Source organism: Pelophylax lessonae (assembly GCF_965119305.1).
Source record: "Pelophylax lessonae genome assembly, chromosome: 9".
NCBI classification, from domain to species: domain Eukaryota; kingdom Metazoa; phylum Chordata; class Amphibia; order Anura; family Ranidae; genus Pelophylax; species Pelophylax lessonae.
In genome coordinates this window covers 131,236,250-131,250,934 of record NC_138776.1, presented here as the reverse complement: position 1 = coordinate 131,250,934, position 14,685 = coordinate 131,236,250, and the positions used below count along the sequence as shown (strand labels likewise).

The 14,685-nt window shown below is 47.3% G+C and overlaps 1 protein-coding gene across 2 annotated transcripts in view; it reads right to left on the bottom strand.

Moving 5' to 3' along the window:
- The window catches only part of TBC1D12 (TBC1 domain family member 12), a 287,846-nt gene that overhangs the window by 131,970 nt on the left and 141,191 nt on the right, over positions 1 to 14,685 (bottom strand). For both annotated transcript variants that reach the window (XM_082267521.1, XM_082267522.1), the window contains one exon: positions 1,525 to 1,640. In XM_082267521.1, coding sequence (XP_082123647.1) covers positions 1,525 to 1,640 — 116 coding nt within the window. The remainder of the gene's footprint in view (positions 1 to 1,524; positions 1,641 to 14,685) is intronic.

The window sequence follows — 14,685 nt, the reverse complement described above, 5'->3', positions numbered from 1 at the left end:
CGACGGACATCGGGTCCGCCGGTCACACGCGCAGGGGGGTGCGTGACCGCGCCTCCGGCGGCGCGCGCTCGCTCCCTAGACCCTCACAGGCTAGCGACGTAGACCTACGTCGCTTTGCCTGTGAGGGGCTGACTGCCGACGTAGATCGGCGTTAGGCAGTCGGCAAGTGGTTAAACCAAAGTAACACAAAACCACAGAAACCACAGATTGGTACTGCACGTCAATGCAAGAGCCCCAAGCAAGGTAGTCACTTTACATATGTATATAAAAATAATCACAAAGTCCCAATTATGTACTATGAGATCCTTTTTGCGTTTGTCACAACTTTACGAGCAGATGGCGAACACCACCACCACACCTCCGTGAGCCCCTTAGGTAGTGAAAACTAAGGGGCTCACGGAGGTGTGGTGGTGTTTGCCATCTGCTCGTAAGTTACTTTGGTTTAATATAGGGCTCAAGGAGAGCAGCCCTGAAGCGCTGCTAGTGCATATGTGGGACTTATAGTCTATATACGCACCTAGTTTATGCTTGAATATTTGTATATAGCAGCTGCTGTAAATTTAGTGTCAGTGATTATTGTTAATATACATAGCACTATCTTTCACCATTAAGCGCTGAGTGGGTAGGTATTGGCACTTTGTTCTTTTACTTGCTCCTTTTTTGAGGTTGAGTGCATTACTTATTGTTTTCTTTGAAAAAAATTGTACCTGCTAACTTCAGGTCTTTCTGAAGTTCCCCACAAGTGGTCCTTGGCTCTTGGACAACTCTTCTGATAAATATTTTCACTCACTGGAACATTCAGAAGTTTAGAAACCCTTCGGTAACCAATGCATCAGTGGGTTTTGCAACAATAAGGTTGCAAAGGTCCTGAGAGAGCTCTCTGCTTTTACCCATCATGAGAGGTTTCTTGTGTGACACCTGGTAATGAAACACCTTTGTATAGGCCATCAGATGAGACTAAGCCAGCTGATATTAATTTGCACTGACAAGGGGCAGGATTACTTTTCAATTATTGATAGATTTCAGCTGGTGTCTTGGCTTTCCATGCCATTTTGCACCTCCCCTTCTTCCCTTTTTCCGGAGTTATTCCATTTTAATATACATAACTTAATTTATTAACTTATTTGTTTAGTTGTTTTTTGTATGTATGGATTGCATGGGTTGTTACAGACATGTGGTGAACATTTCATGCCAATAGAATGTTTAGAAATATATTTCTACTTATTTTACCAGATCGATCTATCTATCCATCCATCCATCTCCAATGTCATCCAGCACAGGAACCACTGATTCAGAATCATCAGTGGACAGTTACAGCCCAGTCTGAAAGCTAGCAGCTGTGCGGTGTTGGCTGCTAACCGTTAATGGAGAACCCTTCAACTTACCTTCAGCACAGGGGAATGTTTACTTGCAAATTGCCATCCCAATAGGGTTAAATAAAACCGTAAATTTTTATATTTTACAGAAAAAAAAAAAGCTCACACTACCTATTAACAAGCAGCAGTGCATAAGATTTATACTTACGCAGGTCGATCCTCTAAAATAAGAGCCGTTGTAGACAGTGGCTCAAATTCAAATTTTTTACGTCTTGTAGATTGCGCTGGGACTTTACATGTCCTCCCTGTTCGTGTTTCATATTCCTAAAAGAAAAGAAAAACAAAACACTTTTTAGTGTCATTAAACCCAGAATGAAAAACTCTCATTACATGCTATATAACAGTGTGTGTGCATGCTCATAAAGCGTTGAGTGAAAGTGTAAACAAGGCCACGTCTGGGTATTGGCCTTCTCCACAGGAGTAAGCTAGGCAGAAGATTTTGTAAGAATATTCACAAAAACTTTGTATAGACACACCTACAGGGGACTGTCCCTATTGGCAATACCCCCAGCTAGCTTCATTCCCAATTCAGTTTGGTAGCAAGCAGTATAGAGATCCATGAACCCCAAAAGAGAGGGGGGGGGGGGCAGCGACTGTCAGAGGACTCAGAGAAAAGAATTTTACGGTAAGTTCTTACAAAAATTCTATTTTCTCTTACAACCTCTGACAGTCGCCGCCCACTCATACAATCTGCACGTCTGGGACGTCCCAAAAGCAGTGTAGATGTGAGGGGTGGGAAAACGTAACCGTCAAGAAATGCAACGCAGCACCCAGGTCAAAGAAAAGAACCTTTCCTGAACCAGAAAGGTAAACACTGGGCAACAAGAAAGCTCAACAGGAGCGAAAATCCAGGAAAACAAAAAGGGGAAACCCCAACAGGGGGAGGAGACAGGCCAAAACTACCCTGTCTCCCCTAAGGCCCTGCCGCACTCAAAACTTTGCGGCCATAAGAGGCATCCGCTGATGCCAAGACATCAAGTTTGTAAAATTTAGTAAAGGTATGCACGGATGACCAGGTCGCCGCTTTGCACACCTGAGTCACCGACGCCTGATGGCGGAAGGCCCAAGACGCACTATTCGCTCTGGTAGAGTGCGCTGTGACAGGGAAAGGAGGAACCTGATCCCCTAATTGAATAGGCCTGCACAATCGTCTGCCTGATCCAATTTGTAATGGTTGCCGCAGACGCAGCCGTACCCTTCCGAGGTCCCTCAGGAAGGACAAAAAGACAATCCGACTTTCTGAAGGATTCAGTAGACAGGTAAACCCTGATCGCCCGTACCCCATCCAAGGAATGCAAGGCAAAATCCTTAGGATGCTTAGGCTTCGCACACAGCGAAGGTAAGACAATGTCCTCGTTGAGATGGAAATCCAAAACCACTTTCGGAAGAAAGGACTGATAAGGTCGCAAGACCACTTTATCCCTATGAACAACCAGATAGGGGGAGCGGCAAGACAGGGCCGCCAACTCCGACACTCTGCCAGCAGATGTTATCGCCACCAGAAAGGCAACTTTCCGTGACAGCACCGGCAGAGGAATCTCCCGGATGTTATCAAAGGGAGGACGTTGCAAAACGGACAGAACCAAATTCAGGTCCCAAGGAGGCAAGGGTGCCCTCTTAGGGGGAGCCACATGACGCACCCCTTGAATGAAGGTGTGGATCAAGGAATTCAATGCCAAAGGGTGCTGAAAAAGAATGGCCAGCGCAGACAACTGGCCCTAAATAGTGGTCAGCGCAAGACGCTACTCCACACCAGTTTGCAGGAAAGCCAACGCTCTCGCCACCGAAAAGGAGCGTGGATGGAACCCCTGCAACTCGCACCAGGCGAAATAAGCCTTCCAGGTACGATAATAAATCTTACCTGAGGAGGCCTTCCTGGCCTTGAGCAAGGTAGGAATGACCGCCGACGAGAGACCTCTGTCTCTCAAGACCTGGCTTTCAACAGCAACGCCGTCAAAGCCAGCGACTGTAAAGCAGGATGGAAGATCGGCCCTTGAGACAGAAGATCGTCTCTTAGCAGGAGCCGCCAGGGAGGCTCAACAGCCAGTTGCATGATGTCCGTGTACCAAGACCGACGCGGCCAGTCTAGGGCCACCAGAATCACCAACCTCGGTTCCGAGACCAACCTGTGGAGGAATCTGAACAACAACTGAATCGGGGGAAAGGCATAAAATCAGCTGATACAGATTCCAAGGCACCACCAACACGTCCGTGGCGTCCGCCAGAGGGTCGCTCGTTCGTGCCACGAAAATTCCCACCTTGTTGTTGAGACGAGACGCGAACAGATCCACGTCCGGGGATCCCTACCACGCACACAGCATCTGAAACCCCTCCGGGTGGAGGGACCATTCCCCCTTGGTCCAGGGTCTGGCGACTCAGATAGTCCGCCTACCAGTTCTCCAAACCTGGAATGTGAACTGCCGAAATCGCGGGACCTGCGTCTCGGCACCAGGACAGAATCTCGGCCACTTCCTTGCCGCCCGGGCACTCCTGGTGCCCCCTTGGTGATTGCTGCCCGATTGCCCGCAGTTCCAAGACATTTATCGGCAGGGAGGATTCCCCCTCCGACCAAGTGCCCTGGGCAGACAACTTGCCCAGAACTCCACCCCAGCCCGACAGGCTGGCGTCTGTGGTGACCACAGTCCATAGCAACGGACGAAAGGACTTGCCTTCCTTCAGAGCCGGAGACTGGAGCCACCAAAGGAGAGCCGATCTGACTTGGGGGCTCAAAGCAATCCTCCTATCAAAGGACTGAGGATGCCTGTCCCACTGGACCAGAATCTCAGCTTGAAGAGATCTCGTGTGAAACTGTGCAAATGGGATCGCCTTGAAAGCCGACACCATCAAGCCCAAGGACTGCATGCAGGTCCGAAGCGAGGGAAACTTGTTGTCCCTGAGGGACCTGACCTTGTCCTGCAGGATCCGGAGCTTGTCCTCTGGAAGAAAGACCTTCGCCTGGGCGGAGTCCAGAATCATCCCAGGGTAAGGGAGGCGAACAGAAGGGGACAAAGTCGACTTCTGAAAATTGATGGTCCACCCGAACTCCTGGAGCGTCTGAACCGTGATCTACAGATCGCGCAACAGAGTGGCACTGGAGCTCGACCTTAATAGGAGATCGTCCAGGTAACCGAGGATGGCAATCCCCTGCACCCGCAACAAAGCTAAAACAGGAGCCAAAACTTTGGTAAAAACCCTTGGAGCCGAAGCGAGGCCGAAAGGCAATGCCACGCACTGATAGTGCTCCTCCGCTATTGCGAATCGGAGGTACCTCTGATGACCCTCGTAAATAGGGATGTGTAGATACGCATCCTTGAGGTCGATGGAAGCCAGGAAATCCCCTGAACTCAGGGATGCCACCACCGACCGGAGGGACTCCATTCGGAACTTCTGAACCTGCACAAATCGGTTTAGAAAAGTCCAGAATCGGACGCACCTTGCCCTCCTTTCTGGGCACTGTGAACAGATTCGAGTAAAAACCCCGAAATCTGTCCCGCTGTGGAACCGGGACAACCACCCCTTGGGCGAGGAGATCCTGAACCGCCCGATGGAGATCTAGGAAGCGATCGGGGGTTAAATGAAGATTTGAGGGAAATAATCTGTCTGCTAGACGTGATCGAAACTCGATCTTGTACCCTGACCGAATGAGTTCTTGAACCCACCTGTTCTGAATCTTGGCCAGCCAAGGTTCGGGAAAAAAGCGCAGACGTCCCCCCACCCCTGCAACGGGTGAGGGCGCCCCTTCAGGTCGAAGCGGACTGAGCCGCTGTGCCAGTGTGGGCGGCTTTTGACTTGCCCTCCCAAGGCTTCTTCTGGCCACTAGAGGCCTTGAAAGACTTACCTTTGTCTTGTGCCTTGAAGGCACGAAAGGACCCCTGGTTAGGTTTAAAGGAGGGACCCCGCTTGCCGGAATGATTTTCCCCTGGACACCTAGGGCAACAGAGTGCTCTTGCCCCCAGTGATCCCCTTGACCAGTTCATCCAGAGAGTCCCCAAAAAGACGACTCCCCGCATAAGGGATGACAGACACTGTCTTCCTGGAAGATTGGTCGGCCGACCAGCTTTTTAACCAAACGATGCGACGAATCGCAATTGCGACCGCTGAAAGTCGTGCGACTAAAGGGGCCTCATCTAAGGGCGCGTCACACAGGTATAAAAACAGCCCAATCCATTTGATCCACCATCTCCAAAGCAGCTGGAGAGGCAATCAGAGTGCGCTTAAGCGCCTTGGGTCACTCCACAACAGCCTGAGAGACCATTACCAAAGCGAACACGGGTTTTAGCAAGGAACCCGCTACCAGATAGATGTGGCGGGAAAGAATTTCCACCCGCCTATCCGCCAGGTCTTTAAACACTGGAGAATCCTCCGCGGGCATTAAAGTGGCCTTTATTTAGCCTGGACACAGTGTGGTCCACCTTAGGAGCCGCAGTCCAGTGAGAATCCACCGGATCCGCAAAGGGATAACGGTACGGAAATCTCTTTGGCACCACAAAATTAAGTTTCAAATGACGCCATTGTTCATTCACGGTATCGTGAAACTCTGCGGGACAAGGAAAAACCTGACCCGATTTTTGGGCTTAGCGGGTCCCAAAGGAAGACCGTTTACCTGACAGGTGGGGCTCATCATCCAAATTTAAAGTGTCTTTCACTGAGCTAATAAGCGCGGACAGCAGCGCGGTCCCGTGCTGATTCGGAGGAGGAATTCTCCTCCTCCACATCCGACTGAGAGGACTGAGACCCCTCAGTGTGTACGCTGTCCGTGGCAACCAAATCTGGCTCTGAATCAGAAGACTGAGAGGGCATAGGCCTTTTCTTAGAAGCCCGGTCAGACATTAACAAATCCACTTTTGACGCTAAAGTCGCAAGTGCAGCAGTAAGGGAGACTATAGCAAAGGATTCAGGAGTACCTGAACCCTCTACCAGATCTGGGGGGAATTTGCTATCCTGGGACTCCATAATAGCAATCTCAACTTAAATGACACTGGCCCTTTAAATCGGCGAATGCCACGGTCCCCACCGCAAATGCACTTCAAATGGAGAGCAAGTCCTGTGCTACAGGAAACTGCAAAAAAATGAATGCTAGCAGGAATGCAGGCCAGGAAACACAATAAAAGCCCCCCACAGTGTGCTATACTTGCCACGCTGCTGAATCGATCTGAATGTGAAGAAAGAGGAAGTGACCTCACGCCTCTAGAGGCAGACACAGCCCTGAGCCACAAGAAAATGGTTGCCAATACAAGTCTATGGGAAAAGCTCTGGGAAAATGGCCGCTGTCCAAATAAGGACATTTTGCCCACACTAAAGATGGCGCCCGATCGGCACCAACAGCATAGTAGAAAATGGCTGCTGCCCTCGCAATGAGGCCAAACAGCCTGCCCACACCTAAAATGGCAGCCGCGCGGTTTCGCGACGATTGCAGCCCCTACACATCATGTACTGTTCCCCAAATAGTTGCACAAGCACCTCAGGGACATAGGAGACCCCTGCTACCCCCCATACAGCGGTGGAACCGCCACAGCACCCCCGCAAGGACCGGGAAGGGACACACAGGGACCGCACCTACAGACATGAGGGGGACATTACAGAACCCATACCGAACTGCCATCCCCATAAAACAGAGGGCCCACATACACACCAATGCCAGAGACAGAGGGGTAGCATGGTACTCACCGGTCCAGCGAAAACGTGGGTACCGCTCTGTGACAGGAAGCCTCCCACTCTGGGTGGTGATGCCGTCAGCCGAAGGGGATGCTAGCAACACGCGGGCATCCCGGCAAAGATAGCAACTTCGCAGGCTCGGCCCTGAGGTCAGGGACATAGTCGTTTGTGAGGCCTGGGCGTACCAATAACCTAACGCTCGATGGCAGGCTGGGATTCCGTAAGGCTCTAGAATAACCCGTGCGAATCCCAGCTCTGCAAATGCTGTAGTCTTCCGAAGTTCGACTAACTAAGAGCAGGAACAAATAAAAAGCTATCTTTTAAAGAAAAAATACTTTTCTAGAGAGAAAAAATAAAAAGAAAGAAAGAAGGCTGAGACTGCAGCCCCAGCCAGGGAAAAGCCAGCCTACTCCTAAGCTAGGCAGCAGAAAACTGAGTTGGGAAAGAAGCTAGCTGGGGGTATTGACCATAGGGACAGCCCCCTGTAGGTGTGTCTATACAAAGTTTTTGTGAATATTCTAACAAAATCTTCTGCCTTGCTTACTCCTGTGGAGAAGGCCAATACCCAGACGTGCAGATTGTATGAGTGGGCGGCGACTGTCAGAGGACGAAAGAGAAATACCTCTTTGATCCTGTCTCCAGCTGCCCCCTCAAATATTCTCTGTATCCCCCTCTGTAGGCTGAGATCATGTAGACCAGCTGGTGTCCTCTACTGAGCATGCTAAATTTAGTTTCCTTCCAAGCTCTTAATTTCCTCCTTTTTCTTATCTGTGACTATACAGTCACACATGTGGGCATATACAAAGTGGTAAACCACACTCCCCTCCCTCCTCCGTGTCCTCCCATTGCTAAACACTATCGGGGTAGGATATAGTATGCTGATTGATTACAAAAAAATGCTTTGCTTTATTATAAATCAGTATTAAATATATAAAATGTAATCGCTAATACTTATAAAAGTAAAAAAGAGCCTTGGATGCAGATCGTGCCTGAACAAAGTTAAAGCTAATGTCAGCTCTGACTCTACCTACACCGTATTATTGCACGAAAAATACACATTTGAGGTTGAATAAAGATTTATAGGGAGCTGTAGAACAGTTATTTGATTTTTACAATTTAATTTGAATTGCTCTTCTGAAATGTTTTTTTTCAGTTATGTGACCGGGACAGCACCAAGCAGGGCCGGCTAGACACAGACTCACACTGTACAGAGCATACATCAGCAGATTAACAGAAGCCCCTCCCAAGGACCTTTCCCTGAAAATGCAAGAAAAGGGAGAGATCATGTGACCACACAACAGCGCTGCAGGAATAACGTTTTTATTATTATTATTAAAGTACTAATAATAATTAAAAAAAAAAAAAAAAAAAAAAAAAAAAAAAAACACTCACTAAATACTGTGCCATGATATACAGTATCTAAAAAAAGTAAGTACACCCCTTGTAAATATTATATCTTTTCATGTGACCACTTGTGAAGAAAAGACACTTTACTACAATGTAAAGTAGTGAGTGTACAGCTTGTATAACAGTAAAATTTGCTGGCCCCTCAAAATAATTCAACACAGCCATTAATGCCTAAACTGCTGGCAAGAAAAGGGAGCACACCCCTAAGTGAAAATGTCAAAAGTGGGCCCAAAGTGGTAATATTTTGTATGGACACCATTATTTACCAGCACTGCCTGAACCCTCTGGGGCATGGAGTTCACCAGAGCTTTACAGGTTGCCACTGGAGTCCTCTTCCTCTCCTCCATGACGACATCACGAGGGACCTTGCACTCCTCCACCTTCCATTTGAGGATGCCCCACAGATGCTCAATAGGGTTTAGGTCTGGAGACATGCTTGGCCAGTCCATCACCTTCACCCACAGCTTCTTTAGCAAGGCACTGGTCATCTTGGAAGTGTGTTTGGGGTCGTTATGTTGGAATACTGCCCTGCGGCCCAGTCTCCGAAGGGAAGGAATCATGCTCTGCTTCAGTATGTCACCGTACATTTTGGTATTCATGGTTCCCTCAATGAACTTAAGCTCCCCAGTGTCGGCAGCACTCATGCAGCCCCAGATCATGACACTCCTACCATCATGCTTGACTGTAGGCAAAACACACTTGTCTTTGTACTCCTCACCTGGTTTCTGCCACACACGCTTGACACCAATCTAAACCAAATAAGTTTATCTTGGTCTCATCTGACCACAGGACATGGTTCCAGCAATCCACGTCAGTCTTCAGCAAACGGTTTGCTTTCTTGTGCATCATCTTAAGAAGAGGCTTCCTTCTGGGACGACAGCCATGCAGATTAATTTGATGAAGTGTGTGGCATATTGTCTGAGCACTGACAGGCTGACCCCCTCACTCCTTCAAACTCTGCAGCAATGCTGGCAGCAGTCAAACCTCTATTTCCCAAAGACAACCTCTGGATAGGACATTGAGCATGTGCACTCAACTTCTCTGGTCGACCATGGCGAGGCCTGTTCTGAGTGGAACCTGTCCTGTTAAACCGCTGTATGGTCTTGGCCACCATGCTGCAGCTCAGTTTCAGGGTGTTGGCAATCTTCTTATAGCCTAAGTCAACTTTATGTAGAGCAACAATTCTTTTTCAGATCCTCAGAGTTCTTTGCCATGAGGTGCCATGTTGAACTTCCAGTGACCAGTATGAAAGAGTGAGAGCGATAAAACCAAAATTTAACACACCTGCTCCCCATTCACACCTGAGACCTTGTGACACTGAAGAGTCACATGACACCGGGGAGGGGAAAATGGCTAATTGGACCCAATTTGGACATTTTCGCTTAGGGGTGTACTCACTTTTGTTGCCAGCGGTTTGGACATTAATGGCTGTGTGTTGAGTTATTTTGAGGGGGCAGCAAATTTACACTGTTATACAAGCTGTACACTCACTACTTTACATTGTAGCAAAGTGTCATTTCTTCAGTGTTGTCACATGAAAAGATATAATAAAATATTTACAAAAATGTGAGGTGTGTACTCACTTTTGTGAGATACTGTATATGATTTATGCAAATTAATTATGGAAATTAACACTTCTCTGTTTAGGATCACTTTAAAATATATTTCCCCCATCTACCCACATCAAGATTTGCTGAAGAGTACTATATCAGTTTATTGGTTTATAAAACCTTTTACTGCATTAGCAGCCATCTAAATTTGGAAATGTTTTCATGACAAACAGGGATTTTTATGAATAAAAATATATAAATTTCTGTTTTCTGTTTGAAATAAAGACTCCCACAAAATCAAATGTGGACAAAATAACCCAACCAACATACAATACTGAACAGATCTGTGCTCACTTGTGAGCCAATTTTGTTAAAGTGGTTGTAAAAGGTAGACGTTTTTTTATTTGCCTTAATGCTTTCTTTATATTGAGGTAAAAAAAACATGTGTGTAGCTCTCCTCCCAATCCACCTTATTCTTACTTGAGCCCATTCTTGATTCAGCTCTCTGCCGATAGCAGCAACTCTCTCCATTCACCTTCTCTCCTCATAGGGCAGATCGATAGCAGCAGAAGCCACTGGATCCTGCGGCTGTCAATCAAATTCTGTGATGATGGATTCTGTCACAAGCCAGTAATGGCTTGTTTACACGAGACCAAAAGCAGAAGAGACTTATCCTTCTCGCTTCCAGTTTGACATTACACAGTAGGAGGAACCACATCCGTTCCTCTCACTGTGTCCCAAAAACCAGATTCTGCCGGTCGCATCCTTACTGGGCTCTCTGGTGCAATCTCTTTAGCCTCTAGCATTATTTTTACTTTGTAGAGAATCATAAGGAGAAGAAAATAATATCTTGATCATTGATGCAGCGATGACCACGATGTCACCCTTCCCGTCTGAGGACTTTATATACGTACAGTGGACGGAAAGTTGTTAAAGGATAATTTCATATTTGGTAAAATGTTAAACCCATATTTAGGGTGTAAGATGTTACTAAAGAGCACCTGTCCACACCCCTGATCCCTCATTGTGACAGTAGGCAGGGTATCCTCTTCCCGCACCCTCTGTCACAATTCAAAAATAGTGCAGCCATACGAGGCTCTGCCCACACGCCCATGTAATGATTCATAGTTTCCTGTGAACGAATGACCTACAAGTATTGTCTGCCATTGTGGCAGATAGCTTGTAGTTCTCAATGAACTGCGAGGCCGCTAATGAGCACTCTAATAGTTAATTCATTCTTTATGCAGTGCAGTAACTTTCTACCAGTATGGGAGATACTGGCAGACAGGTAAGAGTCTGCAGGATCCTGGCACTGTGGGTGCAGTGCTTTACAAGCTGCAGAGTGAAAAAAAAAAAAAAAAAAAAAAAAAAAAAAAATTAAATGATGTGCATTTATTTATTTACAAAAAAATAGGTGAACTAGCCTTTAAGCAGAAATGGGTAACTAAATTAATAAGGAGTATGCAAGTCATTATTAAACCTACCTGGTCCTCTGTAGTGACTTAAAAAAAACATAGTATATTGGTGCTGGCTGACCCATCCCTAGGTGCGCCCTCTTTGCCTACTACTTAGACCATCTGCAGTATGGTGTCTTGAGCTTCTAGACGTTGGGGATGGCCGCGGCGGGGCGCAGCAGTTGGAGAGCTCCGGATGTTGACAGGTACAACACTTTCCTCCTATTTTTCCATTCTCCCTTCTTCCCTTTTCTTTCCCCTCAATTTTATGATGTTTATACTACCCAAGGATGGTTTGTTTGTGGACTTCGCTGGGCGGCTTGCCGGCGCTTAGATTGCCCTCCATTTGTGCTGCGAGGGGCTGCCTGAGAGCTGTCTGTTTCCCACTGGGATCCGGGCTGCTACTGCGCTCCTCTCTTCTGCCCGTCTTGGGTAGAGGGGACAGAATTGGGGGGGGTCCCTGGTTGGGGGGACCGCGTCGGGGGAGGTATGATGAAGGCCAATTGGCCCCCCTCCCTTGGGGTGGGCTACCGACCCTGGGTCCCCTGGAGCTAGCCCTTTGTCATGGATGGTGTTTGTGGCTGCCCACTGTTGCCACGTGATTTTGGTTGCCGGCAACCTGTCCTCTGCTGCTACGGTTATGCTACTTGCCAACTTTGAGCCTTGTATTCTGACCTGATATGTTGTGTCCATGGGTGTGTGGCACCGTTTGGCCTCCCCCTTGTTTCTATCCTTCTGTTTTGTTGTTTCTTTATATGTGTTTTACATGCAAAACTAAATAAAGATTCCTTAAAAAAAAAAAAACATAGTATGAGGTGTGTTGACATGCATTCCATTAAAAACTAACTTTATCTTTTAGATGCAGGGAGGCTTCTCCCCTATGGCAGCTATCACTTTTGAATTTTGCGTAGCGGTGCAGGGCTCTGGGATCTGTGAATGAATGGACTTGCCACCGTGGTAAATGGAGTTCTCAATGGAACACAAGTACTGTGATTACCACATTGACACTTTCCCCAGCTCACTAACTGATCGCAGTTGCAAAGATTTGCAGGGTCATTTGCGAATAGCAATGCACATTTTTGTTTGGCTGCATTTTTTTTGAGTGGAGTTATTGGAGTAATTTAGATGGGCTGCTAGCAAATCGAAAATTTGACCTGTAGTGCCTTACTGTGCATTGGGGTTCCATTTAAAATGTACCTTTTAATACATGACAAATTATTCCCAGATCACAATGGGTCATTTACAGAGAAAACGCACAGCAGAAAAGCACCATTTTCACTTGCAGTTGGGGGCAGTAAAAAGGATGTGGTTGAGCTGCATTTTTACTGCGCTTCAAACAACAGGCAGTGATGATGAAAAATTATACCACCTGCATGCAGCTGCAGCGCACTGGTTTTTAGGGGTTAAAACAGATGATATGGAGATGACATAACGCCAGCCCAACACCTGAAAAGTCCTTTGAAGAGTGAACCACTACAGATCACGACATAGAGGTTCTCGAAAGCCCGACGTGTCTCCTTTCAAGTATGGAATCTTTCAACAATCCTCGATTAGAAATACTCAAAGGGAGGGGGAATGAGGGATGCAATAAAATTGATTGACATGAGTAAACTGTTGTTTTTAAGCAGGTGGTGAGGTGGTACTGGAATTGAAAGAGATCCACTTCGAGGCAGAAAATGAGAATGCACACCATTTATATGTGATCAGTTTTTTACAAGAACGGTTTAAAATGGATTTAGCAAAAAAAAAAAAAAATGAATTTTTGTCTTACCGTAAAATCCTTTTCTCTGAGGTTCAATGACAGACACAGCTTCAATTCTTCAGACCATTGGGTATTATACGGTCACTCTTCAGGAGTACAACTAGGCGGAAACCTTTTTGGTTACGCCCATGGGGAAGTCCAAGAAGGTATACCATCACTTCCTGCAGTAGGACTTCCAGTTTGTAACGAGCAGTGTCAGAAGAACCTCAAAAGCGGAGCGGGTGCTGTGTCTGTCAGTGAACCTCAGAGAAAACTGAATTTTTGTAAAATCTTACCGTAAAATTCCTTTCTCTGAGTCCTCTGACAGTCGCCGCCCACTCATACAGTCTTCACCAATGGGATGTCCCAAAGCAGTGTAGACATGAGGGGTGGGAAACGTAACCGTCATAATGGCAACGCAGCACCCACGTCAGAGAAAAGAACCTTACTTGAACAGAAAGGTATCCTCTGGACCACAGAAAAAGCTCAACTGGAGCAAAAACCCAGGAAAGCAAACAACAAGGGGGAAACAACCCCAACAGCCAGGGACCCGCAAAACTAGGGTCCCCCTTAAGGCACTGCCGCACACAGAACTTTGCGGCCAAAGGAGGCATCTGCCGATGCCAGAACATCAAGTTTAATGAACTTTGAAAAGGTGTGCACCGACGACCAAGTCGCAGCCTTGCACACCTGGGCCACCAAAGCCTGATGCCGGAAAGGCCCAGGACGCACTCACCGCTCTGTTAGAGTGCGCCTTGACAGGGAAGGGCGGTACCCGTTCCTTAATCTAATAAGCCTGTACAATCGTCTGTCTGATCCATTTTGAAATGGTCGCCGCAGACGCAGCCATACCCTTCCGAGGTCCTTCAGGAAGGACAAGAAGGAAGAGAATCCGACTTCCGAAAGGATTCAGTGGACGACAGGTAAACCCTGATCGCCCTGACAACATCCAAGGAATGTAAAGCAAACTCCTTAGGATGTTTAGGATTCGCACAAAGCGAAGGCAAACAATGTCCTCATTAAGGTGTAAATCAGAAACCACCTTCAGAAGAAAAGACTGGTTTGGTCGCAAGACCACCTTATCCCTATGAACCACCAGGTAAGGGGAGCGGCAGGACAAGGCCGCCAACTCCGAAACTCTGCGTGCAGAAGTGATCGCCACCAGAAAAGTAACCTTTTTTGACAGCAGAGGCAGAGAAATTTCTCTGATGTTTTCAAAGGGAGGACGTTGCAAAACGGACAGAACTAAGTTCAAGTCCCAAGGAGGTAGAGGCACCCTCCGAGGGGCCAAGTGACGCACACCTTGAATAAAGGTGCGAATCAATGAGTTAGACGCCAATGGGCGCTGGAAAAGGACGGCCAGTGCAGAATACTGACCCTGAATCGTGATCAACGCCAGGCGCTGGTCCACACCAGTTTGTAGGAAAGCTAACACCCTCGCCACCGAGTAGGAACGAGGAGGGAAACCTCTGGATTCACACCAGGCAAAATAAGCCTTCCAG